Source organism: Macaca nemestrina, chromosome 6 (assembly GCF_043159975.1).
Source record: "Macaca nemestrina isolate mMacNem1 chromosome 6, mMacNem.hap1, whole genome shotgun sequence".
Taxonomy (NCBI): Eukaryota; Metazoa; Chordata; class Mammalia; order Primates; family Cercopithecidae; genus Macaca; species Macaca nemestrina.
In genome coordinates this window covers 10,374,940-10,392,512 of record NC_092130.1, presented here as the reverse complement: position 1 = coordinate 10,392,512, position 17,573 = coordinate 10,374,940, and the positions used below count along the sequence as shown (strand labels likewise).

At 44.6% G+C, this 17,573-nt stretch overlaps 1 protein-coding gene across 3 annotated transcripts in view; it reads left to right on the top strand.

Annotated features, from left to right (window-relative positions):
* The window catches only part of LOC105480844 (dedicator of cytokinesis 2), a 434,017-nt gene that overhangs the window by 372,172 nt on the left and 44,272 nt on the right, over positions 1–17,573 (top strand). For all 3 annotated transcript variants that reach the window (XM_011740035.2, XM_011740036.2, XM_011740037.2), the window contains 3 exons: positions 6,667–6,752; positions 12,964–13,120; positions 15,084–15,124. In XM_011740035.2, the coding sequence (XP_011738337.2) occupies positions 6,667–6,752; positions 12,964–13,120; positions 15,084–15,124 (284 nt within the window). The remainder of the gene's footprint in view (positions 1–6,666; positions 6,753–12,963; positions 13,121–15,083; positions 15,125–17,573) is intronic.

Below are 17,573 nucleotides of genomic sequence, written 5' to 3'. Positions count from 1 at the left end.
CGCAGAAAGAAATAAGACCTGGTCGCTGCCTGGATTGTGACCTGACAGATGTGTTTGGCGGCCTCAGAGGGTTTCACTCTAGTGTGATTTTCCTTCCCTAAAGGATTCTGGTATCTTGGTTTCTCTGTAGCATCCACCCACCTGTTTTCTCTGTATGGAGTCATTCCTTGGGCTCCTTACTCCAGTGTGCGTTCATTCTGAGCATGTTCCCCAATCACTTCTCCTCGCTGCTCCCTTATCAAAAGAGACAGGACAATCAGGCTGACTAATGAGGCAGATGCCCATGTGAAAACCAGCCAGCATGCTTCATAGGAGTTCAGCTGGGGGATACGTGGGCCCAGGCATGGTTTTTGGTTCAGAGTAAGCAGTCATGGAAGGCGTCTCCAGGAAAGGGAGGTGGTGACACCCTGCTGAATCTCAAGCAGCCTTGATGGCCAGAACAAGAGTGAACCCCAGGACTGGGGTGTAGAATCCAGGAGGGCTGGTGTGCAAAGTGGCATTAGTTCATGATGCTAAAATAATCCAATGAGAGAAGAACCAGGTCCCCCAGAAGACCACGTTGTTCCCTTTCTAAAATGTGGGTTGCTTAAGGGACAGAAGAAACTGAGCAGGGGCTTTTCTCCCAGGTCATACCAAACCCTCTGGCCTGATGCCAGTTTCTTGAAGTTCTCTAGTTCTCATGCCTTTGTATGGGCTCTTCCTTTCATATCTTTGCCTGAAGAGATCCTAGACACCCTTCAGCTGAGACTTCACATTTTGGGAAAGGCTTTCCTTCTTCCTGAGGCAGTGGTTCATCTGGGTACAAGAGGCAAAGATTTGCTCAAGCCAAGTATACATAGGCTGGAACTAGGACAGAAAGGTGTTAGACTCTCAGTGGCTCGGGGTTCTGTGGGCTGAACAGGAGGCGACTCCAGGGCAATCTCTCTCTCTACTCTGGGTTTCTTTTGCAACCTCCATGCCAGATTTCCCTGTCTTGCCTCTCACCTAAATTTCATAGACAGCTGATGGGTTTGACTGATGACATTTACCCGTCATGAGTGCAGCATTTCGTCCCAGATCATCTCGGGGGTCTCTGTCCGTTGTCTAGGACTGGATGTCCCATCCCTGGTACACCACATGATTCCCTTGGTGGAGCTGTGGAAGGACAGTTTCAGAAAGAGGGCCTTAGGTGGACCCCACTGTGGCTGGCTTGGCCAGTACACATGCTAGAGTGAAACGTACCCTGTCCTGCCTGGGTTGAGTGGTCATCACACTTGTCCCACACAGCACAATTACCTGCTCACAGGTCTGTCTTCCACAGCAGACTGTGAGCTCTTGAGAGCCAAAGCTGGTCTCTCAGTCCTGAACTCCCAGTCCCTGTCAGGTGTCTGAGATGCATGTTGTGGGCACCATGTCAGTGTTCCCAGAATGAATGGATGAAGGCATTTAGACCCCCATCCCAAGGCATTCAGGGGAACCACATCAGCACAGGGAGGTACATTCCAGCAAATGTTTTTATAACATAGAGTAATGGGGGTTGCTAATGACTGAGTAATCCCCTTGTGCTGGGTAGACCAGCTGTCTTGCTGGCCAATTCTTTGTGGAAGGAGGGGACGTAGGTGTTCTGGATGCTGTTGGTGGGAATGAGTGGGAGTCCTGGGGTATAGAGACCTTGGAGACTGGTTAGCTAGATTCAGATGGTAGAACTGTGTACCAGTCAGCATGGGGATCTGCGCCCTCAGCAGACAGGAGATCCCAGAGAGAATTCTTCTCTCAGAGAAAGAAGAGGGGATAGCATCTGACAGCAGTACCTAGAACAGTGCCTGAACACCATAGGAGCTCAGTCATTGCTCACTGAATGAATTAATAGATGGATATAGCCATGTTGGCAGATTCCACTGAGACTGCATCTTGGCATGGAGTAAGTTGGTGATTTAAATTGTTTAGAACATAATGTGGAAAAGATTACATCAATTCAATAAATCTGCATTGAGTGTTTGCTGTGTTCTGGGTACTGTGGTTCAGATTCAGATAGACCTACTCCTTATAAGCTGAATAAATGTGGGTGAGTTATTGAACCTCTCTCAGCCTCAGCTTCTTCATCTGTAAATCGGGTATAAAACTGTCATTAGAGGTTCCCATCCCAAGCTCTTTGCGGGGATGAATTGGAACAATTAGAGACAACTCAAAGAAAATTAGAAAGCTGCACTGACTTCCAGACACCCCTTCTCACATGGCATTCTCTTTTCCAGATTCCTCCCAACTCTACTTCTTTCCACCCAGAATAACTGGCATTTCATAAGAGAGGAGGTCAAAAGCAGACTTACTGGTGTTGATGTCATCGTCATCATCTTCCTGACATCCAGGCCTCTAAAACCATTTCTGCCCTTCCCATGTCAAAGTCAGCACCAGACATGTGAGGAAGAGCAATCATTCCCCAAATCTCACACTTCTACAGGGCTGGGCTCCAATCAGAAAACACTCTAGGAAAACAAGATGATAAAAATAGCCAAGATGTTCTAAAGCAGCCAGGAGAGGCGAGAGAAGCAATGCAGGGAAGGCATGAAGCAAACACGAGGCCCATATCAGGTCATTCTTCTGGAAGAGGGAGGCCCAGGCAGGAGGTTTGGGCTCCTGGAGTCCACTCCTTTTTTCTTGATTTGAGCTTCTTAAGACTTGTATTGGGCCTCTGTAGAATCTGACTTCTGTAGTGGCCCAATGAAATCGATGGATACTCATTAGCAAACATCCACCTCACAGCAGTGGGCTAAGAAGTCAATGATATGATGCAGTCGTGTAGCTGTGAATGAAAATGGCAGTAATTTGGAGAAGCCAGAGCTACATCCTCAGCTCTGGATGGTGACAGTGTTGGGGGTAAGGACTGTTGCAGTATCATGATGGAGTGTATGTTTGGGAGAACCTTTTTTTTTTTTTTACCTTTTTTTTTTTTTAGACAGAGTCTCACACTCTGTCGCCCAGACTGGAGTACAGTGGCACGATCTTGGTTCACTGCAACCTCCTTCTCCCGGGTTCAAGCGATTCTCCTGCCTCAGCCTCCTGAGTAGCTGGGTTTACGGGTGCCCACCACCATGCCCAGCTAATTTTTGTATTTTTAATAGAGACAGGGTTTCACTGTGTTGGTCAGGCTGGTCTTGAACTCCTGACCTCATGATCCACCCGTCTTGGCCTCCCACAGTGCTGGGATTACAAGTGTGAGCCACCATGCCCAGCCAGGAGCACCTTCTTGTGTTGGACCTTGGGCCTACCCTAGCTCAAGTTCATCAATCCATTGGAACTCCAGACCAAGGTCCTACTTTGCCTCAGCCTCCTCATTTGTAACATGGGGATGATGATGTTCTTCTCCCTTGGCTGTTGTAAAGATTAAATGAGAGTATGATGCCCATGATAATGACAATGACAACACAACGACAATAGCATGATGAGCTTTGCTAACAATTATTGAGCACTTACTGTGTGCCAAGTGCCTTTTACTTGTGTTTGCCCTTTAATTTGTTACAGTACCACTACAAAGGAGGTGCTGTTTCAAATCTCCATTTAATAGATGAGCACACTGAGCCTCAGAAATGTTTATTAACTTGGCTAAGGTCATAGGGCTGGGAAAAAAGTCAAAGCAAGACTCAAACCAAGTCTATTCAATGCCGAGGACTATGATCATAGCCATTTCTGAGCACAGCAATGACCCTGGGATATGCCTGACTGAGACCTTACCCCTCCAGCTCACCCCAAGGGCTCAGGCATGGTGGTGTGGTATCATTTGTCTCTGCACACTCTCTGGCACCCTGTAATTTCCCTCCTGGCAGGCTCTTTTGTGACGCTGAGACAAGTGCTTATTTACCTCAACCACTTCTCTGCTCCAAAGAAAAGTTCAGCTCACCAGGAAGAATCATGCCAGCATTTCCCAGTGAACCCCTCAGACAAGAAAAAATGCTGCTTTTCTCCCCTTGCGCTGCTCTCTGGTAACATTCAGCAGTAATAACAATAACATTAGTGGTGATGACAAGTCAATAGAGCACAGCGCACACTTAAGGTTCGGCACTTTGCTTGTGCTTTACATATAAAATCTCTGTGCCCTGTAACTACTCCACACTGTAGGTACTACTGTTATGCCAGTTGTATTGATAAGGGGTAGACAAATGCTGGCCCACAGGCCAAATTCATCCTTCCACCTGCTTTTGTAAATAAAGTTTTATTGGACTACAGCCATGCCAATTTGTGTACGTGTTGTCTAGGGCTGGTTTTGTGCTACAGCAGCAGAGTTGAGTAGTTGTCACAGAGACCATCTGGCCTGCAAAGCCTAAATTATTTACTGTCTGGCCCTTTACAGAAAATGTTTCCCAGTCCCTGATGTAAATCCTGACACTGAGGATTCAAAAGACCTACCAGCTTTCCCAAGATGGCAGAGAGAGGCAGGGAGGGATTTAAAGCCAGACAGCCGCACAGCAGACTCATTGTGTAGTCCCTCAGCTGTATTTCTTCCTGCTCTAGGCTTGGCAGAGAAGACATCTCTAAGCATGATAGTCCCCAGCCCTTGACATTGGATAATATTCAACACACACATACTGCTTGACAGGATGCACCACAGAAGGGGCATGACTCGTTTGCAGACTGGCAGTCTAGACCCTTGCCACACTGGGCCTCATCTAGGTGTCTGTTCCCTTTCTCCCTCCCTCCCTCCCTCCCTCCCTCCCTTCCTTCCTTTCTTCCTTCCTTCTATTTGTCCATCCATCCATCCTTCTCTGCTTAAGCTGAACGGCTGTCCTCATCTTTCTCCACATTCCCACCTTGACACTTTTGCTCACACCATTTCCCTCATCTGGAATGCCTTCCATTTCACATTTATCACAGTCCTACCCATCTTTCCAGGCCCAGTATATCTCCTTCAATAAGTCTTCCCCAACTGAGGCAACTCATGAGAAATTCTTTGGCATTTGTGCTGTATCAGCACAAGCTTTTGGTCCCTTCCTTAGACCCTTTGTGCACAAAAGTGAGGGAACAATGGCATCACGGATGATGTGTGAACCAGAGGGAAGAGAAAATGGGGTCCCTGCCTTATCATCACCTAAAGATTCCAACTCCATGGAGCTCTGTCCTTTATGCACAGGAAAGAGCCTGCCAAAGGTATCTGCCATTCATCTGAGACTTTAGACAGGTCACTTAAACTCTCTGAGTCTCTACTTTTTCACCTGTAATAATAACTGACACCGAGGGTTGTACCAAGCAAGGGCTGGCCACTCTTCGTGCATTGTCACATTTAAAGGTGATCCGTGACCTCCAGACTTCATGAAGTATTATGAAGACCGGGTGTCAACAGGTCACGTTGGAAGCCAGGACTCCCCAAGTCCTCTTTTGGTCTTGGTGACCTTTGCCAAGCTCCCCTTTCCCTCTCCAGGTGCCAGTTTATTTTTTAATGGTAAAATGAGGGAAGAGCAGACTGCACGATTTGGATGGACTCTTCAGGGTATAATACTAAAACAGTACAAACCATTTTGCGTCAAAATCATGTTAAAAAGACACAGGGTGACTTCAAAACAATGTGTTGAATAAGCCATGCACTCCAGTGGGTGAAATGCTTCTTAACATGGAAAGTAGGGAGACAAAACCTTCTGTGGCTTCAATGCCAGTTGGTGGAACTGTAGATGGATACTTGCTTTCTGATCACTTACCTAATCTGATCTCTGATCATTACAATTGTCACCAGTCTTGACTTATCTAAGACCTGACATTTGCTCCATGTCTTATGAGTATTTTTCATCATTTCTTTGGTTGGAGGGAACAAAACTCCAATTCAAACTGGCTGATATGTACACAGATCAGCTCATATGAATGGGAAAGCATCAGATGTGACTGAATGCAGGGGCTCACAAATGGCATCAGGCCTCTGTTTCTCTGTATCTTCTGCTCTCTGCTTGCCTCTGTATTGGTGTAATTCTCAGACAGCCTCTTTCATTGTGGTCAGCAGCAGCTTCAGGCTCAAGACCTTCCATCTTTAGGTTGAACAGAAAGACTCATTTTGCTAAGAGTTCCTATAAAGCCTCAGATTTAGCGTCTCACTGTCTCAGTCCAGACCTTTATTAATGCTGGGACCTGGGCAATAAAATATATTGATTAGGAGCTAGGCCTGTGTCAGGTCTCCACACCTGGAATTAGGGAGGGATGTTCAGCCCACCAGAGCCCCAAGGACTACTGTTAAGACTGGTGTGATCACCAAAATATGGAGAAAGGAATGAAGGAATGCCAAGCAGGCAGAAACAATAGCTGTCCAGGAAATATGTCCATTCCCTTTTCCTCTTTCTGCAAAATTTCTACTTAACCTTTGAAAACAAGCTCAAATAACATGGGCTGTGAGAAGTCTTCCCTGACCTCTTCTTCTCCTTCTCCTTCTCCTCCTCCTCGTCTTCCTCCTCCTCCTCCTTTCTTCTTTCTTCTTCTTCTTCTTTCTTTCTTTCCCCCCGCACCCCTCTCTCATCACCCATGGCTCCCCTTCACTCTCTGGGCACTCCAAAAAGGCAGACATAGTATTCTGTTCCATTTTGCATTCCCAGATCCCAACACTCAACCTGGGAGATAATGAGTGCCCCCTAAAGCTTTGGTTGAAATAATGAATTGACTAATTTCAGCCCTCAGCCTCCTAACGTTATTGTTGATTTTTGCCTCCTGCATCTTCAGTTTGAAAATGAAATCATCCTGAAGCTGGACCACGAGGTGGAAGGGGGCCGAGGCGATGAGCAGTACATGCAGCTGCTGGAGTCAATGTAAGTTCAGTGCCCCGTGTGCAGGAACAAGCCTGTGAAGGTCAGGTGAGGCGGGTGGGCTCAGAACTCCAGGGGGCTCTGAGTGATTGTGTCCTCCCCTGGAGATCGATCTAGAGGCTCACGGGTATCGGCAAAGCTCCATTTTTGGAAGAAACCTCACATTTCTCTCTGGAGTGGCCATTTGTTTGGAACTGACACAATGGGCCAGATGAAAAGAATCTTTGCTGTGTCGGGAAGAGGGAAATAATCCACCAAAATGTCTACTTTCATCACATCTTAACTGTGGAATATGGTTGCTATTTTTCCTTTCTTTTCTGTTTAAATATTTGACAGATGTTGGTCATGACCTACATTTATTGAGCACACATAGTAACTTAGCATGCTATTGTGCAATGTGCTATGTAATGCCTCCTTTAATCACACTTACTCCCTTTGATGCCCATTTCACAGAGGTGGGCCCTGAGGCTGAGGGGAGTAAGCACATTGTTCAAGTAGGCACATTGACAAGCTAGTGGAGTGGACAAGCTGCATCCTGAACCTAGCTCTGCCTGACTCCAGTGCCCAGGCCAGGGGCAGACAGTGGACAGAGAACAGTGTCCAAGACCACTGGACTTGGAGTCAGGACATTGTTTTAACAGCTTTCTTGAGATATAATTCACAGCCATGCAATTTACCCAAAGTGTACAATCATTGACTCTCAGTATGTTCACAGAGCTATGTAACCATCGCCACAATCAATTTTACAACATTTTCATTACTCCTGAAAAGAAACCCTGCACCCCTTAGCCACTGCTTCTGCCAACACACACACACACTCACAAACACTCCCCCATCTCCCCTAGCCCTAGGCCACCATTACTCTGCATTCTGTCTTGCCTATAATGTTTTCAAGGCTCATCCATGTTGTAGCATGTTTCAGTACTTAATACCTTTTAATTGCCAGATAATATTCTACCATATGGATGTACCCCATTTTGTTTATTCCTCTCTCAGTTGATGTGTATTTAGGCTGTTTCTACCTTTTGACTATGAGTATTGATTCTGCTGTGAGCGTGCAGGTACAAGTTTTCGTGTGGACATAACGTTTACAGTTCTCTTGGGTATATACCTAGAAATGGAATTGCTGGATCATATGGTACCTATATTTGACCTTTTGAGAAACAACGACTATTTTCCAAAGTGGCAGCTCCATATATATTTCTACCAGCAGTGTATAAGGGTTCCAATTTCTCTGCATTCTTGTTAACACTTGTTAATATCTGTCTTATTGACTACAGCCACCCCAGGGGGTGTGAAATGATATCTCATTGTGGTTTTGAATCGCATTTCCGCGATGTGTAGAATTCATTGATTTTCAGTACACTCACGGGGCTGTGCGCTTTTCCATGTGCGTATGGGCCGCTTGTATATCTTTGGAGAAAGACATTGGGTTTTGATCCTGGCTCTACCAATTCGCAGCTGCAAGACTTCACAGGAATCACATATGTCTGGCCTCAGTATCCCCATTTCTGAAATGGGAATAATAAAGCTCCTGTGGTTATTCTGAGAACTGAATAAGTATAAAGCATCTGGCACACAGCAGGTAAATGCTTCATAAATATGCTTCCATCTCCAGGCCTTGCTCCCAGTTTCTGTGTTTGACAGCTTAGTAATTGCCCCCTTCTCCCGTGAGGCCTTCTCCTGAGGCTCAGGAACGTGACTCAGACAACCCCACTTCCCGCTAACTGTATATTCTCTGATTTGTATGATTCTCTGAGATCACTCTTGTTTGGATTCTTTCTTCAATCCTTTTTGAATATTTTAATTTCAATAAGAAAAGAAAACTGAAGGCCTTGTTCTGACCTCTACAATAAGCCTCTCCACCCTGGCCAACCAGCCAGAGCCCAGAGGACAGGATGGCGCCCCAGGCAGTGCCATCTCAGCTGGCCCCTGTCCGCTTCCTGTCACCGTGCATGGCCCTCACTAAACACTTAGAATGCAAATGCCATTTGGCCAGAAGGAGAAACCCACTGTCTACCCCTCAGGTGGATATGGAGACTGATGTATCCGGGAGGGAATAAACAACGTTCTGGCTGAGTCAGTGCTTATCTTAAAGTTCTAAACAAGAAAATCAAAATATTAACCAGAAGTGAAGCCATGAACAGTGCTGGCAATTTCCATTTTTATAAGCGGATGGGGCTCTGCGGCGGTCTTCAGATGATCAGCTGGGTTTTCAAATCCTTCCCGAGTGATTATTTATAAAAGGAGTCCTTAGAGGTCAAAGAAATTAAAGACAGCTCATTATTTTTCTCCTGAAATAGACGTGTGAATGATTTTTACACAAAACGAATCAGTCCGACACAGGGAGCCAGGGCCCCATTAGAACAACCATGGGGCCCCTGTGCCTTCTCCTTCCTTTCACCTCTCTGAGCCTCAGTTTTCTTATCTGAAAACTGGGGATAAAAATATTACCGAGCCCTTAGAGTTTTTGTTGGGATTGAATAAGAAAAATCATGTTAAGTGCTTAGCACAATTTCTGATACTGAGTGGTTAGTCTAGCAATATTAATTATTAGTAGTACAGACTGATTGTCCCTTATCTGAAATGCTCTGTACCAGAAGTAGTTTGAATTTGGGATTTGTTTTTCAGATTTTGAAATAATTATATTTAATAGTTAAGTGTCCCTCATCTGAAAATCCAAACTCCAAAATGCTCCAGTGAGCATTTCCTTTGAGTGTCATGTTAGTGCTCAGAAAGTTTGAATATCACATTTTCAAATAGGGGACAGTCAACTTGTATTACTTAAAGGTGGATAGCATGGTAGTTATTTGAAGCCATGAGCTTACCTATCTTTTCTCCCCTGGGCTACTTGAGATGCCTGAGAACACGCTGTGGTGTTTCTCTGTGGGAAAAATATTTCCGCTAAATCTGACAATGATTGGCTTGATTCTTAAGGTCCTCCACTGATACACAGGGCCCCCACTGGGCAGATACAGTCCTGTGGGCACATGGCTTGGATGGGGCCTTGGTGAGCTATTCTCCCTGTGGCCACTGCAGCCTTGCATAGGAACACAAGGTTTAAGGCATGGAGTGGGGCTGCATTTCAGTCCTCATGTGCTCTGTGCAGTGCACAAGCTATTTAACACAGAACTCCAGTTCTCCCGACCCTCAAAACTCTCCTTGGAACTCCCGCTCATTGATCCATGTATATCTGAAAGTGTAAGTCTCACATTGAATGGAGTCATAAGACACTCCCCTGCCTTTCTGTATTTTATTCCTGGGAATAGTTCTAGAAGGGGTGAGGGAACCAGAAGGTTGAAGCAGATAGATGTATGTTCTTGGGCCTTTATCCTACCTAGACCCTTTCAATCCCTGGAAGAGGACCTGTCACAGGTCATTTCATTTCAAGGAATGAAAGAAAGTCCAGTTTCATTAGCACTGACAGAGAGGGGGAGTCTGGGATCCTCCCTCTAAAAGCTTCCAATGCCAAGTGCAAATCAATTGCAGTGAGGAGTGAGCCCCCTCTAGTCCTCCCCCGACAGGAGCAGAAGCAGTGTGGCAAGTGTCCACCACCCTTCATTCCACCATGTGAGGAATTAGCTACATTCCCTCATGATTCCCAAAGCTTTTGTTATTGCCACTCATACTCTGTTGTGGGATTACAAGGTAGGCAATTAAACAGGCTTAGCATGTGGTCTGGAACACAGGCAGTACTGAATAAGTGTTTGTATCATTATATATTATGATTAATTTTTATCTATGTTTCCCATGCTAGACTGTGATCTCCTGCAACTCTGAATCCACAGTTTCTAGAATGCCACATGTTGAGTGGAAGGGTGGACAGTGGATGGATGGGTCATTTCTAGCCAATGTTCCCATCCATTTCACAATCCTAGATGGTTTGAGCACCTTTCTGGCTTCATGCATAAAGAATAGAGAAAGAAAGCAAGCCAAGACCTTTTTCATCTAAACCCTGGTTTCTCCAAGTGTGGTCCATGGACCCGCAGCATTGGCATCACCTGGGAGCTTGTTAGTAAGGCAGCTGCTCGGGAACCAGCCCAGATGTGATGAATCAGAATCTATTAACACAACGCCCCAGTGATTCCCATGCACGTGGAAGTTTGCAAAGCCCTGGACAAAACCATTGTTCTTAGTGTTAGCTGCATGTTGGAATCTCCTAGAGAATGTAAACAGTAAAGCACTGCTGCCTGGGTCCCATCCACAAAGATTCCAAAGTTATTGACCTAGGTTGGGCATTGGGCTTTGTAAAAGCTCCCCTGGTGATTCTATCATGTGACCAGAGCTGAGAACCTCAGATGTGGCCAAGCTCAGACCCCGAGATGTCTCCTGCCCTGGAAAGCTTTACAAAGTCACACACCAAACACTGGGAAGAAGCTTTGTTGCATTGTCATTAGGGTGGCACACAGGGCTAGAAGTGACTGTCCCAGGAGGAGGCATGCACAGCTGTGGCTGAGCCAGACAGGTCTAAATCACAGAGCCATTTGCATCTCCCATTGAGAGCCGGGGAACAGTTGCTTTTCCCAGAGTGAAGATGGATTTGTCTTATCACAGCCACAGTTTGAGATGTCGCCTTCTTGCAGCCTGGCTTGGCTTCTTGGAGGAAATGACCCTCAGAAGTCCTTGCTTTTCTTACCTTTACCTTCCTAAGGGCCCCTGGAGAGTTACAGTTCCACGGGGAGAGGAGACAGATACAAATAGCGTGGCCTGCATAATGTCTGCTTGAGATGCCTGAGAACACACTGTGGTGTTTCTCTGTGGAAAAATATCTCCCCCAAATTTAACAATGATTGGCTTGGTTCTTAAGGTCACCACTTCTGCTTACTATCAGACCGATATTGGGAAGGTCCTTTAATCTTTCTCAGCCTTCATTTCCTCACCTGCAAAATGAGGCGAATAATTCTCACTTATCAGAATTACTGTGAGGATTTGTTAGGAAAAGTAACTAGTACAGTGGCTGGCACAGAATAAGTAATTAAGAAGAAACAGTCATCAAACAAAATTTTAACCCATCTGTTTCTCCCCACCTAGCCTGTGGGCTGCTAGACAGTAGAGGTGGTTCTTTTGTATATTGATACCTTTCTCCCCACCACACAAGGCCTAGCAACTAATAAGTGCTTAAAGATGTTACATTTTTATTTTTGTTTTTAAAATTTAGAATATGAATACTAAAACAAATATTATAATTTTAAAAAATAATTTACACATACTTAAATAGAAAATTGGAGGCTTTTCTTTCCTATTTTCCTACCTAAAGGCTTGTTGGAAACAACCATCACTACGAGTCTGGTGTCTGTCCTTGCTGACTGTACATGGCACTTTATAAGCACACGGAGATACATGATAGCCATGTGCACTCACACACGCATGCAGTGTTTGGCGGTAGAGACACGGATGCTGGGGCCAGACTGTTTGATATTCCTGGGCCTTTCTTGGACAAGTTAGTGGGCCTCTCCATGCCTTCGTTTCCCTATCTACAAAAGTCCCATCTCATAAAACCGTGACAGGAGGTTAAATGAGTTACCATTTGCATGAGGTCTACAATAACACCCAGGCCATGCTAAGCTCTGTGTCAGTTGGTTCACTGAAAAACAAATATTGTTCTGAGACTTACTTTTCTCACCTAGCTCTATATTTTATAGAGCTTTTCATACCCAGACATATTGAATCTCTCTAATATTTTTAATGTCTTCATAGAATTCCATTTGGTGAATGTACTGTAATTTACTTAGGCATTTCCCAACTGATGAACATTTAAGATGGTTCCATCTATTTCACTATTAGACACAATTTGTGAGTATTATATCTTTGCATACTTCTGGGAATATTTCTGTAGAATAGATTCCACAAAGTAGAGTTGTGGGGTCAGAGGATATGCACATTTACAATTTTGACAGATACTATGAAAATTGCTTCCCCAAAAAAGTTTTGTTGATTTATTCTCAGCAGGGGTGGGTAAAAGTGACCATCTCCCCCACCATCATTACCCATATTGGAAACTATTTTATTTTTATTTTTTCCCATTCTGATGTTAGGAAAAAAAAAACACTTGCTGCACTATATGGATAAATACATGAATAAATGAACAAAAGGAGCAGTCAGGGAACTTGGATTGACTGACTGATTTTGCATGTGCTCTATCCCACTACCCACTGGCCCCAGCACACTCTTTATCCCCAGCCGTGAGCTCACTGCCCTCTGGTCTCTGCCACAGCCTGATGGAGTGTGCTGCAGAGCACCCAACCATTGCCAAGTCAGTGGAGAACTTCGTGAACCTGGTCAAAGGCCTCCTGGAGAAGCTGCTGGATTACCGGGGCGTGATGACGGATGAGAGCAAAGACAACCGCATGAGCTGCACTGTGAACCTGCTGGTGCGTGGGGCTGGCGGGTCCAAGTCAGACCAGAACCCTGCATGGGGCTGGGCTTTCTTTGGGTCTCACGATTGTTCTTCATAGGGAAGCGGTGCTTAAGGGCTTTGGAAAGCAGACAAATGTGGAATGGAACGTCTGCTGTGCTTTCTGCTAGCTCTGTGTCTTGAGGCTGTCACTTCACCTTTCTATGCCTCAGTCTCCTTATTTATAACATGAGATTAATGCATATTACCTTTAGCACTCAACACATCACGTGGAAGGGAGATGACAGTATAGACTGGCTAAGAGTATGAGCTTTGGAGTCACACAGCCTCTGGGTTTCCATCCTGTGTCTGATAATTAATAGGATGGACAAGCTAAGGAAATGCTCTGAAGTCTTAGTTTGCTTGTCTATTACAAGGATAAAATAATGGTTCCAATTTCATTAGGTTGTATTGTCCTGGCCCATGGTTAAATGCTCAATATGTGTTAGTTTCCTTCTTCTTATGGAATGGAGTCACACTGATAACTAGAATTACTGTTACTGTGAACCAGGTTAACCAGAAAAACTAACCCCAGATCCAAGTTATTAACCCCTATATTTCATGAGCTCCCATGGGCTGGCTGCCAAACAGCCTCTCTCACATGCTCTGTGATTCAATCAAGAGACAGGTAGGTAAGCAGCCATAATGCTTCATATTCACCATGTCATTCCACCTTAAAACGGTTTAAAAGAATGAAGTTGACCAAAAGGCCATGTGGCATCCATCACATCAACCTCCCTACCATTCCCAAGGTTCCTGAAACACAAACCCTGTCCCCATAGCTCTTTTGTATGGCCTCCCTTTACCCTAAATGGAGTTTTTTTTTTTTTTTTAACAGCCTAGATATTGCCATTGATTTCCCAGAATGCCAAGGAGAGTTTAAAAATCCTGATGACAGCAGAAATGAATTCATTGCTAATAACTCCACCAGACCCAGTTTACATAAAGATCATGCAGAGGTGTTTGCCACGGGCTGAGCAGCTTCTCTCTAAGGAGAGACAGAGTTGGTTGAGGAAAATGACTTTTAACAGCCAGCTAGAATCAGGGAGAATGCTTGGAACAGACAGTTCTCCAAGCACTTAGACACCACTAGGTTTCAGTGCGTTGCTTAAATATGGTGTCAAGGAGGGGGGTGGGGATGGAGGTGGTATCAGGACAGATGATGTCCAGTATGATTTGCTGCCCATTGACTGTGTGCTCTGGAACATGTCACCGCCCCTCTCTGAACCTCAGGTGCACATGGGTGTGCTGCATTAAACCAGGTTATGCACCTGGTATGGCTCAGGGATTGGACCAGGACCAACTGGCTCAGAATCTGTAAGAACTTGTTTTAAAAAATGCCACGGGATTAGGATCTCTGGTGGTGAAGTCCAGGGTAACTACTAGTGTAAATGGCCCCTAAGCTGGAATAGGGACCTAGATTCCTATGTATTGCCAAGTTTAAATGTTTTGGCTACAGAATCCCATATAACTCCTGATAGTTCTGCACTATCAGGAATTCTGATCTCCTACTATTACCGAGGTGCTGTCACTCACTTTCCAACTCAGGTGCTTTCCTGTGCAAGGCCTGAGCTTCGAAACTTCAAGCTGGGCTGCCTTTCAACGTGGACTTGGTCAAAGTAGACTACCCCAGTCTTGGCAGCTCACCTCTCAATGCAGCCAAAAACTGATCTGCACCTCCTGATATGTGATGGCTGAGACACATCAGGTCCTCTGTTCCTTTGTAGTCTAAGGGTCAGGGAAGTGACTTTCAAAGCAGAATCTTCCAGTGAGGCTGTTTGATGCATCTTTGGTGCATCCAGGATAATAAATTTCCTATTCCTATCTCAGGGTACCCAGAGAGTAAACAGCAATCTTCCTCTCATCTTCATCACCACACCCTTGACCTCTGTGACGTTGCAAAGAACAACACTCATCATTGTTTTTCCTCCCCTATCTAGAATTTCTACAAAGATAACAACAGGGAGGAGATGTACATCAGGTAAGATTCATAGTTTCTGAAATCCAGATCTGCTGTGTCACTTTCCTGCTCAGTATCCATCGATGGCCCCTGCTGCCTTCAGGATAAAATTTAAACTTCTCTTCTTGACGTTCAGGCCCCCTGTGTTGTGATTCCTGTCAATTTCTCCAGATTCAACTCCTTCATTCTCCCATAAAACCACTTGAAATCGTCTAGGCCTTCCACGCTGTCCTGTTGTTCCCACAGCTCGTATTTTCCTGAAGAGCGAATACTTTGTGATTTGAGCTGTTGGGGTGCATTTGCACTGTTGCAGGGCTGACCTTGGATAAATTACTGTGAAGCCTGAGTCCAGACATGTAGTAAGACCATTGACTAGCCCAGTTTTGAAGGGGAAAAAAAAATACGAAGATGCATGATGTCTGCATCCTTGTAGGCATTTAAACGATATTATTTAAATATATCATGAAGGGTTTTTTGGGGACATTAGCCTGGAGCAGAGAACTCCTTTGCCAGTTTTTCTCAGAATCTCATATTTTTTTCTGCAATTTTAAAAGTATTGTTACTTTTATTTATAATAAAAATATGTACTTATTATAAAACAAAAATAAACTTATACAGGCAAGCAACACAAAAAATGAAATAAATTCCCATAATCCATACATATTTCCAGACCTTTTTATGTTTATATATACATTGAATTCTATGCATACATATTTTTTGCAAAAATGGCTTTATATTACTTGTAATTTATTCTTTGCTTTTTCTAACTTGACAAGAACTCCATATCGATGGATATATATCAACATCATTTTTAATGAAACTATAAAATTATTTTCCAGAATATACCATCATTTATATAGCCAATCCTATATTGTTGAACATTTAGGTTGTTTCCAACTTTCTTCTACAATAAAAAGGATAACAACTTTTTTTTTTGTGGGGGGGACATAGTTTCACTCTTGTTGCCCAGGCTAGAGTGCAGTGGTGCCAATTCAGCTCACTGTAGCCTCTGCCTCCTGGGTTCAAGGGATTCTCCTATCTCAGCCTCCTGAGTAGCTGGGATTATAGGCATGCACCAGCACACCTGGCTAATTTTGTATTTTTAGTAGAGATGAGGTTTCACCATGTTGGCCAGTCTGGTCTCGAACTCCCAACCTCAGGTGATCTGCCCACCTTGGCCTCTCAAAGTGCTGGGATCACAGGCGTGAGCCACTGCGCCCGGCCACAACAACAAAATTCTTGAACATACACCTTTATGCACATCCTTATGAGACTGGAGCCCTTGAGGTAGAGTCAACCAGAAGATTGAGGAGTAAGGTATTTACAGGGCTTTTGTGACATTCTGTCAGAGGGCAGAGACTTCAAGTCTACACTCACTCTGCTATTATGGAAGATATATCTAGGTACCTAGTTTAGCATTACTCCAAAAATAGGAGCTATCATTTGGAGAAAAAAATAATTTTACAGGTTGTCCTGAGTTTGGGATATTTATAACATCATTAATCATACCTTATTGTAGCAGCACAAAGCTTTAGGGTCTGAAGGACCTCAGTCCTTGCCTCGCGTTTTCTGTAACCTTGGATAAATTCATCTTTCTGAGGTTTTCCTACCTGTAGAATGTTTCCATCCTGCCTTCTGTTTTGATGATTAAATGAAGTACTATAAGTAATATGGCTGCCCCATGGTTTCCTCCATCCAACCTTGTTTCTCCCCTTCTCATTTTAGAAACACAGATGGCAAATCCCAGACCTCCACAAGCTTTGGAAATTTAAGGCCCGTAGTAATCTAGGAAAACCGTATTTGTCTAGACTGCAAACAGGGTATAGTCTGAAAATCTGTTCTGTTTGGCAGGCAGAATATTTAAAAACATTTTTAATTGGCTGCCAAAATTTAAAAATCTGGAGATTTTACATAAAAATCAAAATTTCCTTTTTCTCCTGGAAAACTCAGAAGGCATGACAACACTGGGCCCTCGTCCTATTCTGATGACTGTTAGCCGAACTGGGTGGTGGCAGCCATTCTGGACACGGCTGGAACATTGTCGTCATGACATCATCTCTATTCCCTACTGTGCTACTCCCCGCCCACCTCACTCAAGCACCTGGCACCTGGAGGTGCTTGAGTTTTGTATCCCTGGTTGGGGGATGTCTTCTTTTTATTAGGGTGTCTTCTTTTGGGTTCTGCAGCAGATCATCAGACCCTTGAGTTAACAAGGAAGAGGAGAGGGTGCCAAAGGAGGAGTTGAAAGTAGCAAGGAAGCTCTCCCCTGGGCTGCTCTCCCCAGGTTTTTTGAACTCAGCCATCTAGGGGTCTGAGGCATGGAGGATGGGCAGGAGGAGATAAGGCAGAATTAAGCTATGTATGCACACACAGATGTTTCTAAATTCCAAACTGTCTACATGGAGGTCATGTGCAATTTCACGGTTAACTCTGATTAGCAGAACATTAGGCGGGAGGAGAGTGGAAAGAC